General features: G+C 40.8%; 1 protein-coding gene across 2 annotated transcripts in view; it reads right to left on the bottom strand.

The window, feature by feature from the left end:
* ctnna1 (catenin (cadherin-associated protein), alpha 1) overlaps positions 1-14,057 on the bottom strand; it is an 83,285-nt gene that overhangs the window by 24,796 nt on the left and 44,432 nt on the right. For both annotated transcript variants that reach the window (XM_083981301.1, XM_083981302.1), the window contains exons 10-15: positions 13,540-13,632; positions 12,703-12,859; positions 11,764-11,964; positions 9,748-9,899; positions 3,613-3,723; positions 672-853 (exon numbers count right to left, since the gene is read on the bottom strand). In XM_083981301.1, the coding sequence (XP_083837427.1) occupies positions 672-853; positions 3,613-3,723; positions 9,748-9,899; positions 11,764-11,964; positions 12,703-12,859; positions 13,540-13,632 (896 nt within the window). The remainder of the gene's footprint in view (positions 1-671; positions 854-3,612; positions 3,724-9,747; positions 9,900-11,763; positions 11,965-12,702; positions 12,860-13,539; positions 13,633-14,057) is intronic.

The raw sequence follows: 14,057 nt of genomic DNA, 5'->3' as shown, positions 1-14,057 counted from the left end.
CATTCCATAAAACTTGGGACCCACTGCTGGATTATATTAGTAACAGTCTTAATGTTACTCCTGATGATGCCGAGGACGCTTCTTAACTGTTGGAAAGAGAGAGTACCCCCCCCCCCCCCCCCCCCCCTTTTTTTTTTATTTTTTTATTTTTATTTATTTATTTTCTTCTATTCTCCTTTGATATTTATTTATATTTGTATATATACTTACATTTGATATTTCTTCTTTGATACATTTGATACTTTACCCTTTTTTTTTTTTTTTTTTGTCTTATCTGTACTAAATTTATTTGTGTAATAATTGAGTCGTTTACTGTGATTACATCTGACATGGGTTGTTGGGAGGGATAGTGGGATTCATGTTGGGGTTCTCTTTTTGTCTTGTTCTTTTTTTGTACTTCACTCTAATGCAGACGCTCTAACACAACGTGAAACTGATGTATTGTTCTGTACTGTCTGCAAAAACTCAATAAAGAAATTGGGAAAAAAAAAAAAAAAACATAGACTACAAACTTTGACTCGCATTGATTTTCAATCAAAGTTATCATCTTACATCTACAGCCATACAACAGATCATTAATTCATATCCATTTTGAAGCCCGAAAAACATCTATAATTACAAGATTACAAGAAAAGCTCTGGTTGTGAGCCAAGCTGTTAGTCCAAACTCACCTGGTGAAGTCTGTCATCTCCATCATGATCATGCACATCTGCTTAGCCAACACAATGATGTCGTTGCCGCTGTCATCCCACTTGGATACCTCAGCATCCAGCTTGCTCTTCTCCTCCTGGAAGCTAGCCACCTGCTCTGCAATCTTCGCCTTCTGTTCCTGGGGCAACTGGGCCATGATAGCCTGAAGGAGGGTTATGGAAAGAATAGACTTAGCATGCTAGACTTCGACATACTGTTAGTGAGGCCATTTCTCTATCTCCAGGGCATTGTGTTTTACATCATCCCCTATGGTTTCCATGGATGCACAAGAGTTTTCTTGCCAGGGAGGAGCATGAACCACTGTGGTAATGCAGTGCACTAATACAACAGTGTTCCTATTTTGACTTTTTCCATGCATTCTTACATTTGTACACATGCTTGAAAGAAAGCTAGACATTACTATTCCTTTTGTCCAGTCTTATGCAATCCAGTGGTGAACGGCTTTGCCATATTCTTCCCTTATGATCCTCCCCATGTTCAGTTTAATTTAATACATCGCAGGAGGTGTTAATAAAACTATGATAATTATTATTCCTGAGGTTTCAGTTGTTGGTAGCACATAATGAATGTGTTTCTAAAGCTGGACATATATATATATTTTTTTTTTTAAGCTTTATAAATTGCAATCTCTCCTCCTCCTCCTGATAAATAAAAGTAAACGCTGTAAGATTGTATATCTATGACTGACCCAGGTTATTTTAATACAATAGTTGGGTTCAAAAACAGGTTCTCTGCCACTAAGTAATATTGTGTGTCCTACCCTGAACAAATATCTTCATTTATTGAAGTCAGTGCTAATGGTCACTGCTTTTGAACTACTGAAAAAGATCAATGTAAGCGCATTTGTTTAGCCGTAGTTAATATCATGTGCAAATGTGTTTAGCACCATTTCTATCCATCCTCTTAGACTTAGACTGGCTAAAGGGCCGCTTCCAATCAGGCAATCAGACATTCAACGAATGAGCTTGTGTGGCCGAAGTCGGCAGACACTTAAGAGCAGGAAATCGAATATCATCGCAAGGGCGTCCATTCCATTACTGGTAAATAGGACTCTCCCTCTGGAGTCTCCTAAGCTTTAGCAAAGCTGCCCAGGGAAGAGCAAAGATAAAAAGCTCTTACCTATCAAAGCAGTCAGGTAATCTTCGTAGAACAAAACAAACATCACAGGAATGTACTGGGGGATCACTTCATCAATTATTAAGATTTTGAGATCAAATCATTACTTTGTATCTTTAAAGTCATAAATACAGTTAGCCTCCTAAGTTCTGGTTGTTTTTTAAGGCTAAAATGGACAAATGCTGTTGGTAAAAGGAGTAGAAACAACCACAGATTGCAGTTGCTTTCACACATGTACTGCAACCCTAAGCTCGTCCATAGAAAGCTTTAGCTAGCCCTATGTGAAAACGCAAATGCCTGAATCAGCTGGGCCAGACATAAAACAGACTTTACCCTGCCAGCTCCCTTGTATTGATGATTTGATCGAGGTGTGTGACTAGAGAAGTTCATTGTCCGGAGAATTCACTGGGAGCACAAGGACAATGTTGATGTCATTTCTATTGTGCCAGTAGCACAAAACCGGCAGAAAAAAACATCTGAGAGGATGGGTGTTTTTTTTTTTTCCTGGAAACACAAAATTGCCTAAAGAGAGAGACAATGAGATTCTGAAACCCGTCAGTAAGGACAGATGCCAAAATCGTCTGACAATTCTGGGAAGGGCAATACACGTTTTTTGAACATTGTCTAGAATTCCTAAGAGGAACCAGCTAATGACAATGCTGGTCTATCAAGTCAATTACTGTGCAGAATAAGCACTCAAGACAAAAAAAACAGATTAACAATCCAAGCACACCAGAGCTTAGATTCCCTTCTTTTATAAAGAGAACAAACAACAGCAGACGTATTATCTGCTGGAAGTCTTTTCAGGTAGTGTCTGAAAAGTGAGCAACCAACATGAATTCACTGGTTCAGAGAGGTACTTAATATCTGAAAAAACAGTGAACATAATAAAAATAATTCTAAAATATTTAAAGGTGTGACATGCAAAATATTTAGTCACTGCATTTATTCTCTTATGGCTACTTGAGAGCCACAGGCAAGGAGTAGACAGAAGAAGAGATGACATAATGGAAAGAAGGATCCTTCTCTCTTCTCTCTCTTTTGTCTTTAACTCACTTCACATGCAGGTCTTTGAACTGTGGCACTTTTTCTTTTTTTCCACAACAGACATGCAGGAGTTGTAAAAGGAATAACTTTATACAAATACTTGGGTCACATCTTCTGAGGTTGCGTCATGCCGACCGTGCAGAACCCTTTTACCATCATCGAGTATGAATGGGATGTTCTGAAAAGAACAGAGGCTGGGACACTAACGTCTTACTCAGTTCTGCAATACATCTACAATGTACTGAGGGACAATAAAAGGAAAAAGGATGGATATTACTCTGTACTGTAATGAAACAAATACATCTGTACCGTTATTCTTTAAAACCACTGTGCTGGGCATGAGGTATCAAACTGCACTTCTGATGCAGACTGAAATGTATTTCTTTGTATGAAGAGATTACATTTTTCTTCTAATAAATTGTCTAACATGTCATATTAATTAAGTTGGATGGCAATATTCAACTCAACAACTGAAGCATATGAGACAAGCTTGTAGGTCAATATTTAACCATCTTCACGTATGTGTCTGACTCTCTCGGGCAGTAGTGAATGCAGATTCCTATATCGACATCATTCATCAAAAATCATCTTATGCATTTTTAATCTGTTTGTGTCCTTTGCAAAAATTACCCTTTTCTCACAGGGTGTTTTGGATGCCATTTGACAACTTAAGATTTTCAGTGTGTGATATCAGACTCAGAAATGTCAAAATACTACAAAAGACAATGTATAACTTACACGTGCACTCTGGCCAGCAATTAGTTGGTCATCCTCTGTCTGCACACTGGTCCTGCTGCGAACATCAAAGTCCTCAGTCTCAAAGTCAGAGTCATCCAACTCCTCTGGAGTCTGTAAGGGTACAACAGAGAAAAAGTGAGGGAGAGTGTGGACAAAGATCATAAGGGTGGGGAATACGAACAAGAGAGGGGTAGAGTCGGAAGAATGGGTTAAGAAATACGTTTTGTACAGCGCACATGAAATAATATTGGCATACTACAGCTATTGAGCACGATTAAATAACCAACCTGCTTACTGTCAATGAGAAATGCCTTGGCGCTGCCAGCCAGGGCAGTGTCAGATAAATGTCTTCCTCCTCATAGCTTGGTACAAGAAATTGTAAACTCTAGATGAATTTGTAAATCAAGTGTAATGTGCTGCCTGTGCATTTTGAGAGGGAAAATGAAGGTACGAGCTGGTATGAAACATATTGGGAGCAAAACGCTTCAGAGTTCCATCTGTCGCTGTTGCTGTAATATGGTGGGTGACGCATGAGTTGTGTTCTCCTCAAGTGTTGCTACTTCATCTCTCTTTCTCCACCTCTTCCCTAGCACTGAATGCAGAACAAGCCACAAGCAACAATTTTTCCCATAAATATTAATATTCAAAATAATTTATATCGCAACAGGTCATGCCTACTGCAAAATACAATACTGACTGACAGGAAAGTGTATTTGTTGGCAATACGGGCAGAGGGAAGATGATGTGGACAGATAAAGGTGCATTATCACGCCTGTGCCGCTACTTGTGCTTATCCAGCTGTCTCAATACCTCCCTTCTGTAATGGATTTGGAGCCCTCACATCTAAAAATAGCTGAAGGTCTCTGAACAACCTTACACTGCTTTATGGAATGTAGAGATGCTCTTGTTCTCAAGGGAATAGGGGTATGGTTTCAGATACAAAGCTGTAGTGACTCATAGGCATCTCTTTCAACCCAGACAATTCTGTTCAGTGGGGCAGAGATATCACCCGCTGTGGTCTATGCAACAGATAACCTGTGAATGTGGGAGGCTCAGAAGTGATAGCTCATGGTGCGCACCCAATGGGAAATTAATGTGAAGACGCAACAATAGCCCGCAGTTTAATAAAACAAAGGTTTTGACAAGGTAGTGGTGCTTTCATTGTTAATTAATTGCCGATAAAGTTATTCATGTCGTGGCCAAATAAGATTAGTAGATATTTACTCTTGTATTGTTCGGCATCTCAGGGCGTCCGAAAACTGTAATGTACAGTTTTACCTCTCTGGGGCATATATGACCAGATGGTAAATGAAGTGTGATAGTTAATAGAAGACAGTGGCAAAGTTGAAATTCCCTTATTTTCATCATGGCAATGCTAGGAAGCAAACCATAGCCTTATCTAATATTTCTGTCTGCTGCTGCAGATATGAACAGGACAGTCCAACACTACAATCCCCCATTGTTATTCTTTTGTGACATTCTGCTCATTCTGCCTCTGTGAGTACAGCATTTTTTTTTTCTTTTTTCTTTTTGAGGACAGAGCCGGTAAAATCACCTTGGGCTGTGACGCACTGCACAAATCATAAGGTAACGACAGCTGCCCCCTGTATCTTGCTTTCAGCGACTCCCTGACTTTGACACGGTTTGATGTCTGGCATATTCTATGATGTGGCTGTAGGTGGGGAGAGGGTTTTACCCACCTGTCAAATATCCAAGGGATGTCCAACACAGACTGCATGTGCACCACTTACAGAGGTTAAAGACTTGTCTATCTTAAGTAGCCCCAACCACACACTTGTCTGTTCTGATTTAAGAGGAGGCGACTGCGCAGCGCATGCATGTAAGGGTTTATAGAAAGATGCCTAGAGAGTGTGTGCGGGTGAGTGTGTGTGGACATGCCCGCTAGAAAAGTTGTGTCATAGTCCTATCATGCTGATTTGCAATATTTCCTATTGCTTTGGACTGAGGGTTGAACATGCCTAGTTTCACGTATAAACTGTGCCACTGAGGGACAGTTCAGCCAAGCAACTGGCTGTTCTGGATTGAAATTAATGGACTTGATGCGTTTATCTGATCTCAATACAGACATGAGAAATTAAAAAGGTAGAGTCTGGAGGGTTTTGCTCAAAAATAAACACTAGACTTGTACAAATGAAATCCAGCTTAATCATCACCTATAGGCTTCTAGTCCTGTGTGGTGGCCCCCTCCCCCCACCTGTATTTTGGTATTTTGCTTTGTTTTGTTGTGCACAGGGTGGAGAGTCGTGTTTTCTCTCCAGCCAATGACAGAGCTCAGGTGAAGTAGGAGGGCCGCTAGCCCCACTAGCTGTCCCGTATGCTAGCACTCATCCGGGAGTGAGAAAACAGGTCAACGGAGGATGCTGTCATGATGGCGCTCCACACAGCCCTCACTCACCTAGACCAGAGTAACACCTATGTGAGGATGCTATTTGTGGATTTTAGCTCAGCATTCAACACAGTCATCCCCCAATAACTGGTCATGAAGTTGGGCAACCTGGGTTCACTGTATGCATGGATATGGGACTTCCTCAGGAACAGACCCCAGCGCGTCAGGATGGGAGACTTCGCACTTCCTCTACACTCATCCTGAACACTGGAACACCGCAGGTGTCTTCAGCGCGCTCCTCTTCTCCCTCTTTACCCATGACCGTTCCCCCATCCATCCCACAAATACCATCTTTAAGTTTGCTGTTTACCTTGCACTTAAATGCACATCTCCATATTTACGGAGACTTGTTTTTATACTGTTTATACTGTATTTTTATATATTGTTATTTATTTTTCTTACTGTGCTGTTGCCATGTGGAGCTGCTAAAACAAATTTTCACAGTAAATGTTGGTGACAATGTTGATAGTGACAATAAAGGATTCTAATTCTAGCAGCAGATGCTATCTGCCACCTCTAACACCAGCTAGCTCGCGGCTAACTTCCGCTAGCAGTGGCGGCTAGCATCCCCTTCCCGGCTCACCACAGCGGCCGGCCATCCTACTCATTGCAGCAAACACTTGAGGCTCCCATTGTTGGTGTCCAGCGCTTCACTCAGACTGTATTTCCTGTTCTTTGCAGTCCTGACAACTGCTGCTGCTGTCAGGGGCAGGAGGCTGCACAGTTGAGCCCGAGAGGAGGGGCTCAGTTTGAATGTTTTGTTTACAAACTGCAACGAACAAACCTCCAGACTCTAACTTTAAGAGTGAGCTAAAGGAAACTGCTGTGTAGATGCTGCTAAAGATTCAGTATATATACACACAGTATATCCCCAGCTGAATAATAATAACTACAAAACTTTTTTAAAAAGTGAATACTTCTCAAAACTGATCTAAAAATCCTGGCAAACCCCGGGGGAGATGAATCATTCTTTCTTTCATCAATCTTTTAAGAAAATTGATAACTGTTTTTTAAGTTGAGTGTCATTGCTGTCTCCTGCTCTCAGTTAATGTCAGTATGGAGCTGACAAATAATAAATAAGCAAGATTTTCCATAAATCCTTTTTACCACACATGCATACCTACAACACAACCACCCACCAGGTTGTGTTCAGTCCACCCCAAAGGCCCAGCGTTTAAAGCTTAATCAATCTGAATAACAAGAGTGTAGCTGGGGTAGATGGAAATTGAATGTAGCTCTCAGGTTTGTAGTCTGACTTAAGAATGCTAATTAAAACCTCCATCTTAAATCAATTTCCTATTATAATGCAAATACTGTACAATGGTCTCTCTCTCATTTGGTTTTTGTCTATGTCTGTGCAGCATTATTAATGAGAGTCCAGGCACAGTTTGGGAGCCACCACGGTTAACACAAAATGTGCTGTCAAGACTAACACCGTGTCCTAACTGGATGCGACGCGAGCGAGCGTCCGACAATCGCGTCACATCTGACGCTCTCTGTCCACACTGAATCCGCGCGTCTGTTGGAATGGAAGCACATCAGCTGTGCGCCCGTCCGCTCGACAGACTAGAGACGTAACTACCCGGTTAAAAGATGGGTGAATTGTGCCTTTTAAACAGAAAACAAGTTTCTTGAAATATAGAGCCAACAGCAAGTTGTCTCTGTAGGAACACGAGTAGCAAAAAACATAATGCAGGGTTTTCTGTAACATTATAAGACGGCGCACTGGCCCCCGCCCAAGATGAATGAAGAGGCTATTAAAAAAAAAAAAAAGTCCGCTAGTCTCCTTGAAGCGGCCGTTATGTGTGGCACGCACTGGGGTGAGCAGCAGAGCGGCCGCACCGTGACCGCGGTCCGCTCCAACTGTCTGGTGTCCCCATTGCGCACCACGCGTCTTTTTAGTCACTTGTCCAAGTTCTCCTTTACTTTTTTTTTCAGAGACAACTCTCTCTCTCTTTTTTTTTTTTCTTTTTTTTTACCGGCGGTGTCAGCTGATGTGCACGTCTGCAGCAACCCAAACAAATGCACATGTTACTGTTGACTGGCTCTATTCCAGCCACATGATTGGTTCGGCGCGATGGAAATCTCAATATCATTGGTCATTTGTATTGTCTGCCAAAACATGGATGAATGAAACCTATTGACCACGTCTCATATTTCTATCGAAGAAAAGTTATTTCACAATTTATAGATCGTTATATCACCCAGCCCTAGTGGGCTATTGTCCCCCTCCTACCTGGGGAACAGGAGGGAGACACAGCTCTAACTACACAACACGACAAGCACTGAGAGCCGCATGTTGCAGTGACGTTAAGATTAAAAAAAAAAAAAAAAAAACGCAAATAAGCCGACGAAAAGATGCAATTTGCCACTTAACTTCTTGTCGATGTAGGCTATTATTTGCGGGGGCTTTCGGGGGATCTGGTGACGGTGGAGGATCTGGGACTGATTCACTGTGGACCACCACCAGTCTGATCAGGTCCATCACAGCACAGCAGCTGCAGCTCTGCCCCGCTGTCACATTAGTCTCGGGTATCACTGCAATCTCGTTTACATTAGGCATTAAGCCGACATCAGGAGAATAATGAGACGCGATGGTAAATTAATGAAAAGTATGATAACGTACAGATATAAATATATTTGTTTCTGAAAAAACTATCATGATTTTTGGGGGCATTCTTGGTAAAATTGAGGGCCAAATGGCCCGTGGCCGCCGCTGATTTCCGACGCGAGCGACAGAAATAGAAACGGGGCGTCGGGCTCTAAACAGCGCGTCGCGCCGCATCGCGCTGCGTCGCTCGCGGCCAGTTAGGACATTACAATAGGAAACCATTAATTTAGCAGCTGTCGCTCGCTCGCGTCGCATCCAGTTAGGACACGGTGTAATGATTCCAATTCTAAAGATTAAAGTGTTGGAAAACGATGACATAATACAACCAGCTAGCACATTGTAACTCAATGTAGTAAATAAACTATTAGGTATGTTACACATAAGAGGCTGTTTAAAGAAATCAAGACACTTAATATATGAGAAATTAGATTTGGGCATTTGAAATACTTAAGTAGTTACACTATAAAGCCTTAAGTCCTATCAATTTCTCTTTACAACTAGAGTGGGTTTTGTTTTCAGCTCATTGTCAGTCAATTAGGTAACGCTTGAATGGTACCCAACTACCATCTGTCTCAGTTATAGTTCTACTCAAGCAAAGGCCATTAACCCACAGACAACTAAGGATGTTGTTACACTAGATTGCGAGTCTGGTCAATTAGGTCAGCTCTTGCCTGAGACAAGTTAATCATTGGCTTCTAGGACTGCACGCACATACCGTTTCTCACATACTATTAAAAATAGCATCTGGTGTACAGACCAATAGCCATATATTTAATTACTTTACACTACAATAACCACAATGTGGAAAAAATTATTCTGTTGAAATGTTTCAAATTAATCCACATCAAATGAGTGCTGCCCATGGTTAAGGATTTGTATTCTTTTTGCAGGGTTTGTGTTGTGTTCAGGGGTATGCACTGCAGCTCCTTAATGTGAACTTAAACCTTTCTATAAACTCAGAAACATCTAGAAATTAGAGGGTATTGTTTATGTGTGACATCCAAAAAAGGCATACAATACAACTCACAATGTCAGGACTTAATAAAGATGAAGGAAGCGCGAAAGGTGTTATTTAAGCTCAATAGTGATTTAAAAAAAACAAAACAGTGCAACTTACTCTGATCATGAGGACAGCCTTGCGAATGTCACGAATGCCATCATATACCAGCCGGGATGCGTCAATGAACTCATTCTCATCCACAGGTAGTGTGGGGTTTGCACTCAAGGCCTCTACTGCAGACTCCACTTGTTCTGTGAACCGTGGCATGACTGAAGGAAGATGAGATGAAGGGTGGCAGGTAGAATGAAAAAAAAGAAAAGAAGAAAACATCAATAAAGTTTAAAACAAAACAAAAACTGAGCAATCACACATTAGTAAAGACAGAAGGGCATAGATAACAAACAATAATAACACACCTTAAGTGAGACATTGCTTATGTAAAATGAATATTTAAATGGAAAATAAAAAGAGTGATATGATGCATAAACCAACTGTTAGCCACTACCAACACACAACCTAGAGAATGGATTTATGAAAGCATTAGAAATGTGATTAGCATTTACATCTCTTCCGGTTCAATACCATTCATCCTAACACTACAGGTCACCAAACGTAATTGATAAACCATTAAAAACAGTCAGTCTATTCAGGAAACTGCATTTGTGATTATTATCATTATCACTGATCCCCTCAAAGATACTAGTAAGATGTCATTCTGTTTTGTAGGGAAAAAAACATCTTTCTCTGCCAATGAAAACAGTTGCCAGAAAACAGAATAATTAATTAAAAGTGCAGAGATTACATTACAACTTTGATAGATGTAATGTTGGACCATTGATCTACTTACTCACTGCCGTATGTGGTTAAAGGAAAAATATGCAACAAAATGCTTGAGGGAAAAGATCCCAGATTTGGTATAACAGAATTTTCCAACAGAAAGTCCCAGCAGACATGTATTTTGCTCCACTGATGATATAATAACAGCCCCAGAGGGCTCTCCAGCACATCTCCATTAATAGTATTTCAAATTCACTACTTAGGATTCAGCTGGGCCTTCATGGGAGAGGCATGGATGTCAGGATGCAGATGTGGTAGCAGAGAGCAGCAAGAGTTAAAAAAAAGAAAAGAAAAGTAGTGCTTACAAACAAGCACAAAAAACCAAAAAGCTTCTGTGTAAAAAATGTTAAAAAGAAATTTTAAAATGTGGTCATACTGGGATTGTCACGGTCACAGTGATCACTCCCCTCAGCATGTTACTGATGGCATATTTAAATTCACGCATGGTTCACCATGTCAAATGTGCAGCTAATCAACTTCAGGGGCTGCAACCAAATTTCAGTCACACCATTTTTTCTGTCCTACAATCAAACTCAATATATTATACTGAGTTCATGCATATGTATTTTTCACCACTTTATTGGCAGGACAAGGAGTCTGACAAAAGGTCTCAGAGCAGTTGATGTCTCTAGAGCTTCTCACCCCTGTAAACCAGAGCAGAAATCCTGCTTTCACTACAACTACAACTGAGCAGTGCCTGCTGTGCAGATTAGTAGTGTCGTGTGAGTTGGTTGGATTTCACAATGTAGCATCCATAATAAATAAGGGAATGGCTGAAAGCAGTCTTTTCCACACCAGTTATGGGTATACCTGAAAAACGTTTGCCCTTCGTATTCGTACTTGAAATAACAAAGTTGAAGGTTCAAATCATTTGATTAATGTTGGGTGTTGGCTGTGTTAACTTGTAAATGAATTCTGCTCTGGATTCTCTACAATTCTTACTCTTTTAAACAGCTACAATAAAACGATTTGAGAGGATTTTCCTTTTTTCATTTAGCGACTTTTGGGACAGCCATTAGCGACTTTCCTTACTGAGGAGTCAGCAACACTGTATGAGAGATGAAAATTCGCGCACTACTTCGAATTTTCAGGAAGAAAAGAATGTGACGGTGAAATGTAAGCTGTGCCCAGGGCAGAAACAGTTACCCACCGCTGCGGACACAATGATGTCATGGAGTAATACAAAAGTATTGTAACTAGTAGTGTAATTAATTACTGTAAACAGTGAGTAACAGAGTAAAGTAAGGCATTAGGCAGATGCTGTTTTTTAATTGCATTATTATGTTTCTGTGGTACCTGTGTTAGTCAGTAGCTTGGTAGCCTCCAAGACCTTCTCTGTGTAAACTCCAGGTTCATAATTGTCCATTTCCGAAGTGACCACATGGACAACTCGGGCAGCTCGGCCTCGAATAGCGCCAGCTGTGCGGTCCAAACCATCAACATCTTTCTCTTGCAGAGCGATGACGCACTTGTTCACATCCTCCAGGATGTGGTTCTCTGGGGACACAGAATCCTGATGCATTTAGTGGTGTATACTTTTTATTAGATCAACACAAACATGCCATCAGCCTGCCTACACAAGGTTTATATTCAAGTTTAAGTGATATTTTCATTCCCTTCATCTATGACCACAGATTTCTTCCATGTTTGTATGTGTTATAATGAGAAAACACATATAGTCAGGAAACCCTCAGCCTTAATTCTGTGTTTGTACAGTGCTGAAATTAAGAGGGCCGCTGGGAGGCTTAAGTGTAGGATGGGGAGGGCTGAAGACAAATTCTCAGATTGCTTATTAATGGGGAGCCTGTAAAATGCAAATGTCCACTGTGTAAATTACAGTCTGTCCTTGGCTGGAGGTGAGAGAAGTCACTCTGCTTAATGCTTAATGAGAACTCTTTAAGGGTATGCCTGACAAACCATTTGTGTGCTTTAACACACGTGACAGGATGTCAATTTCAGACGTGGTTGTGCTGATGCTTCAGTGCTTTCCTCTGTGGAGCCCACTCAACCTTGGTATGTATGGCTCTCATCAGAAAAGACTAATACTACCGATCTTTTACAGCTGTTTTAACTTCTCTTAAATTATTTGTGCAAATCTCTGTTAATTCTTACCAAAAGTGATGCCCACCAATAAACTGTTGCACTTGTTCACATTGTAAAACATCACAAAACCTGATCATCCCAGCAGTACAACACATTCTTTTGTCCCTTGACATGTAAATGGACACCACTTACCAGACACACAAAGGAAGTCGTCAATGGATGTTATGTCATCAACGGCGTCAGTGAGGACACGGACCTGCTTCTCCCACTGCTCCTTGAACAAATCCATATTGTCCTGGGCCACTTTACTGTTGGGTTTGGCAGCAAGGGCTAACGCTGCATTAATCACCTGTAATCACCCAATTATAACCATTAAAGCTCCATTACAGCATAGCCCTCAGCCACAACATTTGCATAGGTTGATTGCATGAAGCCCCCCACTCTTCCACCTCGGTGTTGGGGCTGCAGCATGAAGCCAATTCATTTCTGGCAGTGATTATAGACACAGGGTGTTTTGAAGGATTGAATGAAATAAAACTAATAGCTGCTTGTTTTTGGGGAAGAAACATCTGTGGGTATCAAAGCTCAGGATGAATGGGAGTCATTAGATGAGATTAAAAAGAGCAGTGGCAGCTAAGTGGAGAGAGCTGGTGCAGCTCAGAGCTATAGATGAGAAGCTGGTAGCAAGCATGGTAAAGATACAGTATATGATAAAAGGGCTCAATGGTGGACACATGGTCAACAACACTTAAGGTATTCATGTTTTGATTCATTCGCCTTGCTTTACCTGGCTTCTTCTACTCTAGTATTAATGAAATCCACAATGTAAAAAGGTAAGTGTATATTTTTGTATTTAAAGTGTTACAACTGGAACTGCAGGTTTAGGTATATTTGTGGTATATTGTTTTTGAACTTTTATTAGTTTAGTGGGAACCCTAGCGATGGTATGAAAAGACAATGTGGCGTACTCTCAAAGAGGCACACAATCAATGAAGTGGGTAGAAGTTGAAAGTAAAACTGCATAGGTACCTGGGGGCACAGAGTTTCCAGTTGAGATGCTGCCATGCGGACCAGCTTCACCCCTTCCTCATTGTTGGAGATGGAACATGCCAGGTTGGCCACCTAAGCAGAAACAAACAAACACACAAATCTACTTTTTAGCCACAGATAGGGACTCTGACACAGACTTATTTCAAGAAAAACAAAGAGCAATACATAGATACATAATTAAACTTAGCTAAGTTCATTATGGGAGCCTGGTTTAGAGATTCTTCTCTATCAGAAATGGAGCAGCTCTACAACATAACTAATCCCTGTGGAATACAAACCCACTGCTGAGGATTAATTTTTAAAGCTGCTAAAATGATACAATATGATGCACAGAGGGGAAAAGGCAGAAGTAGGAGGGAAAACAAAAGCTATGCTGCTGAATGAATAGATAAAATAAAAGTTTTGCATTTTTATCCCAAAGAATAATAATAATTAAAAAAAAAATCCAAATGTAAATTGTATCTAGTGACTCAAGGACTCTCGGTTATTCTCGGTGA

The sequence above is a fragment of the Trachurus trachurus genome (assembly GCF_905171665.1).
Source record: "Trachurus trachurus genome assembly, chromosome: 10".
NCBI classification, from domain to species: Eukaryota; Metazoa; Chordata; class Actinopteri; order Carangiformes; family Carangidae; genus Trachurus; species Trachurus trachurus.
Note: the sequence above shows the minus strand (reverse complement) of the source record. Positions and strands in the feature narration are given on the sequence as shown.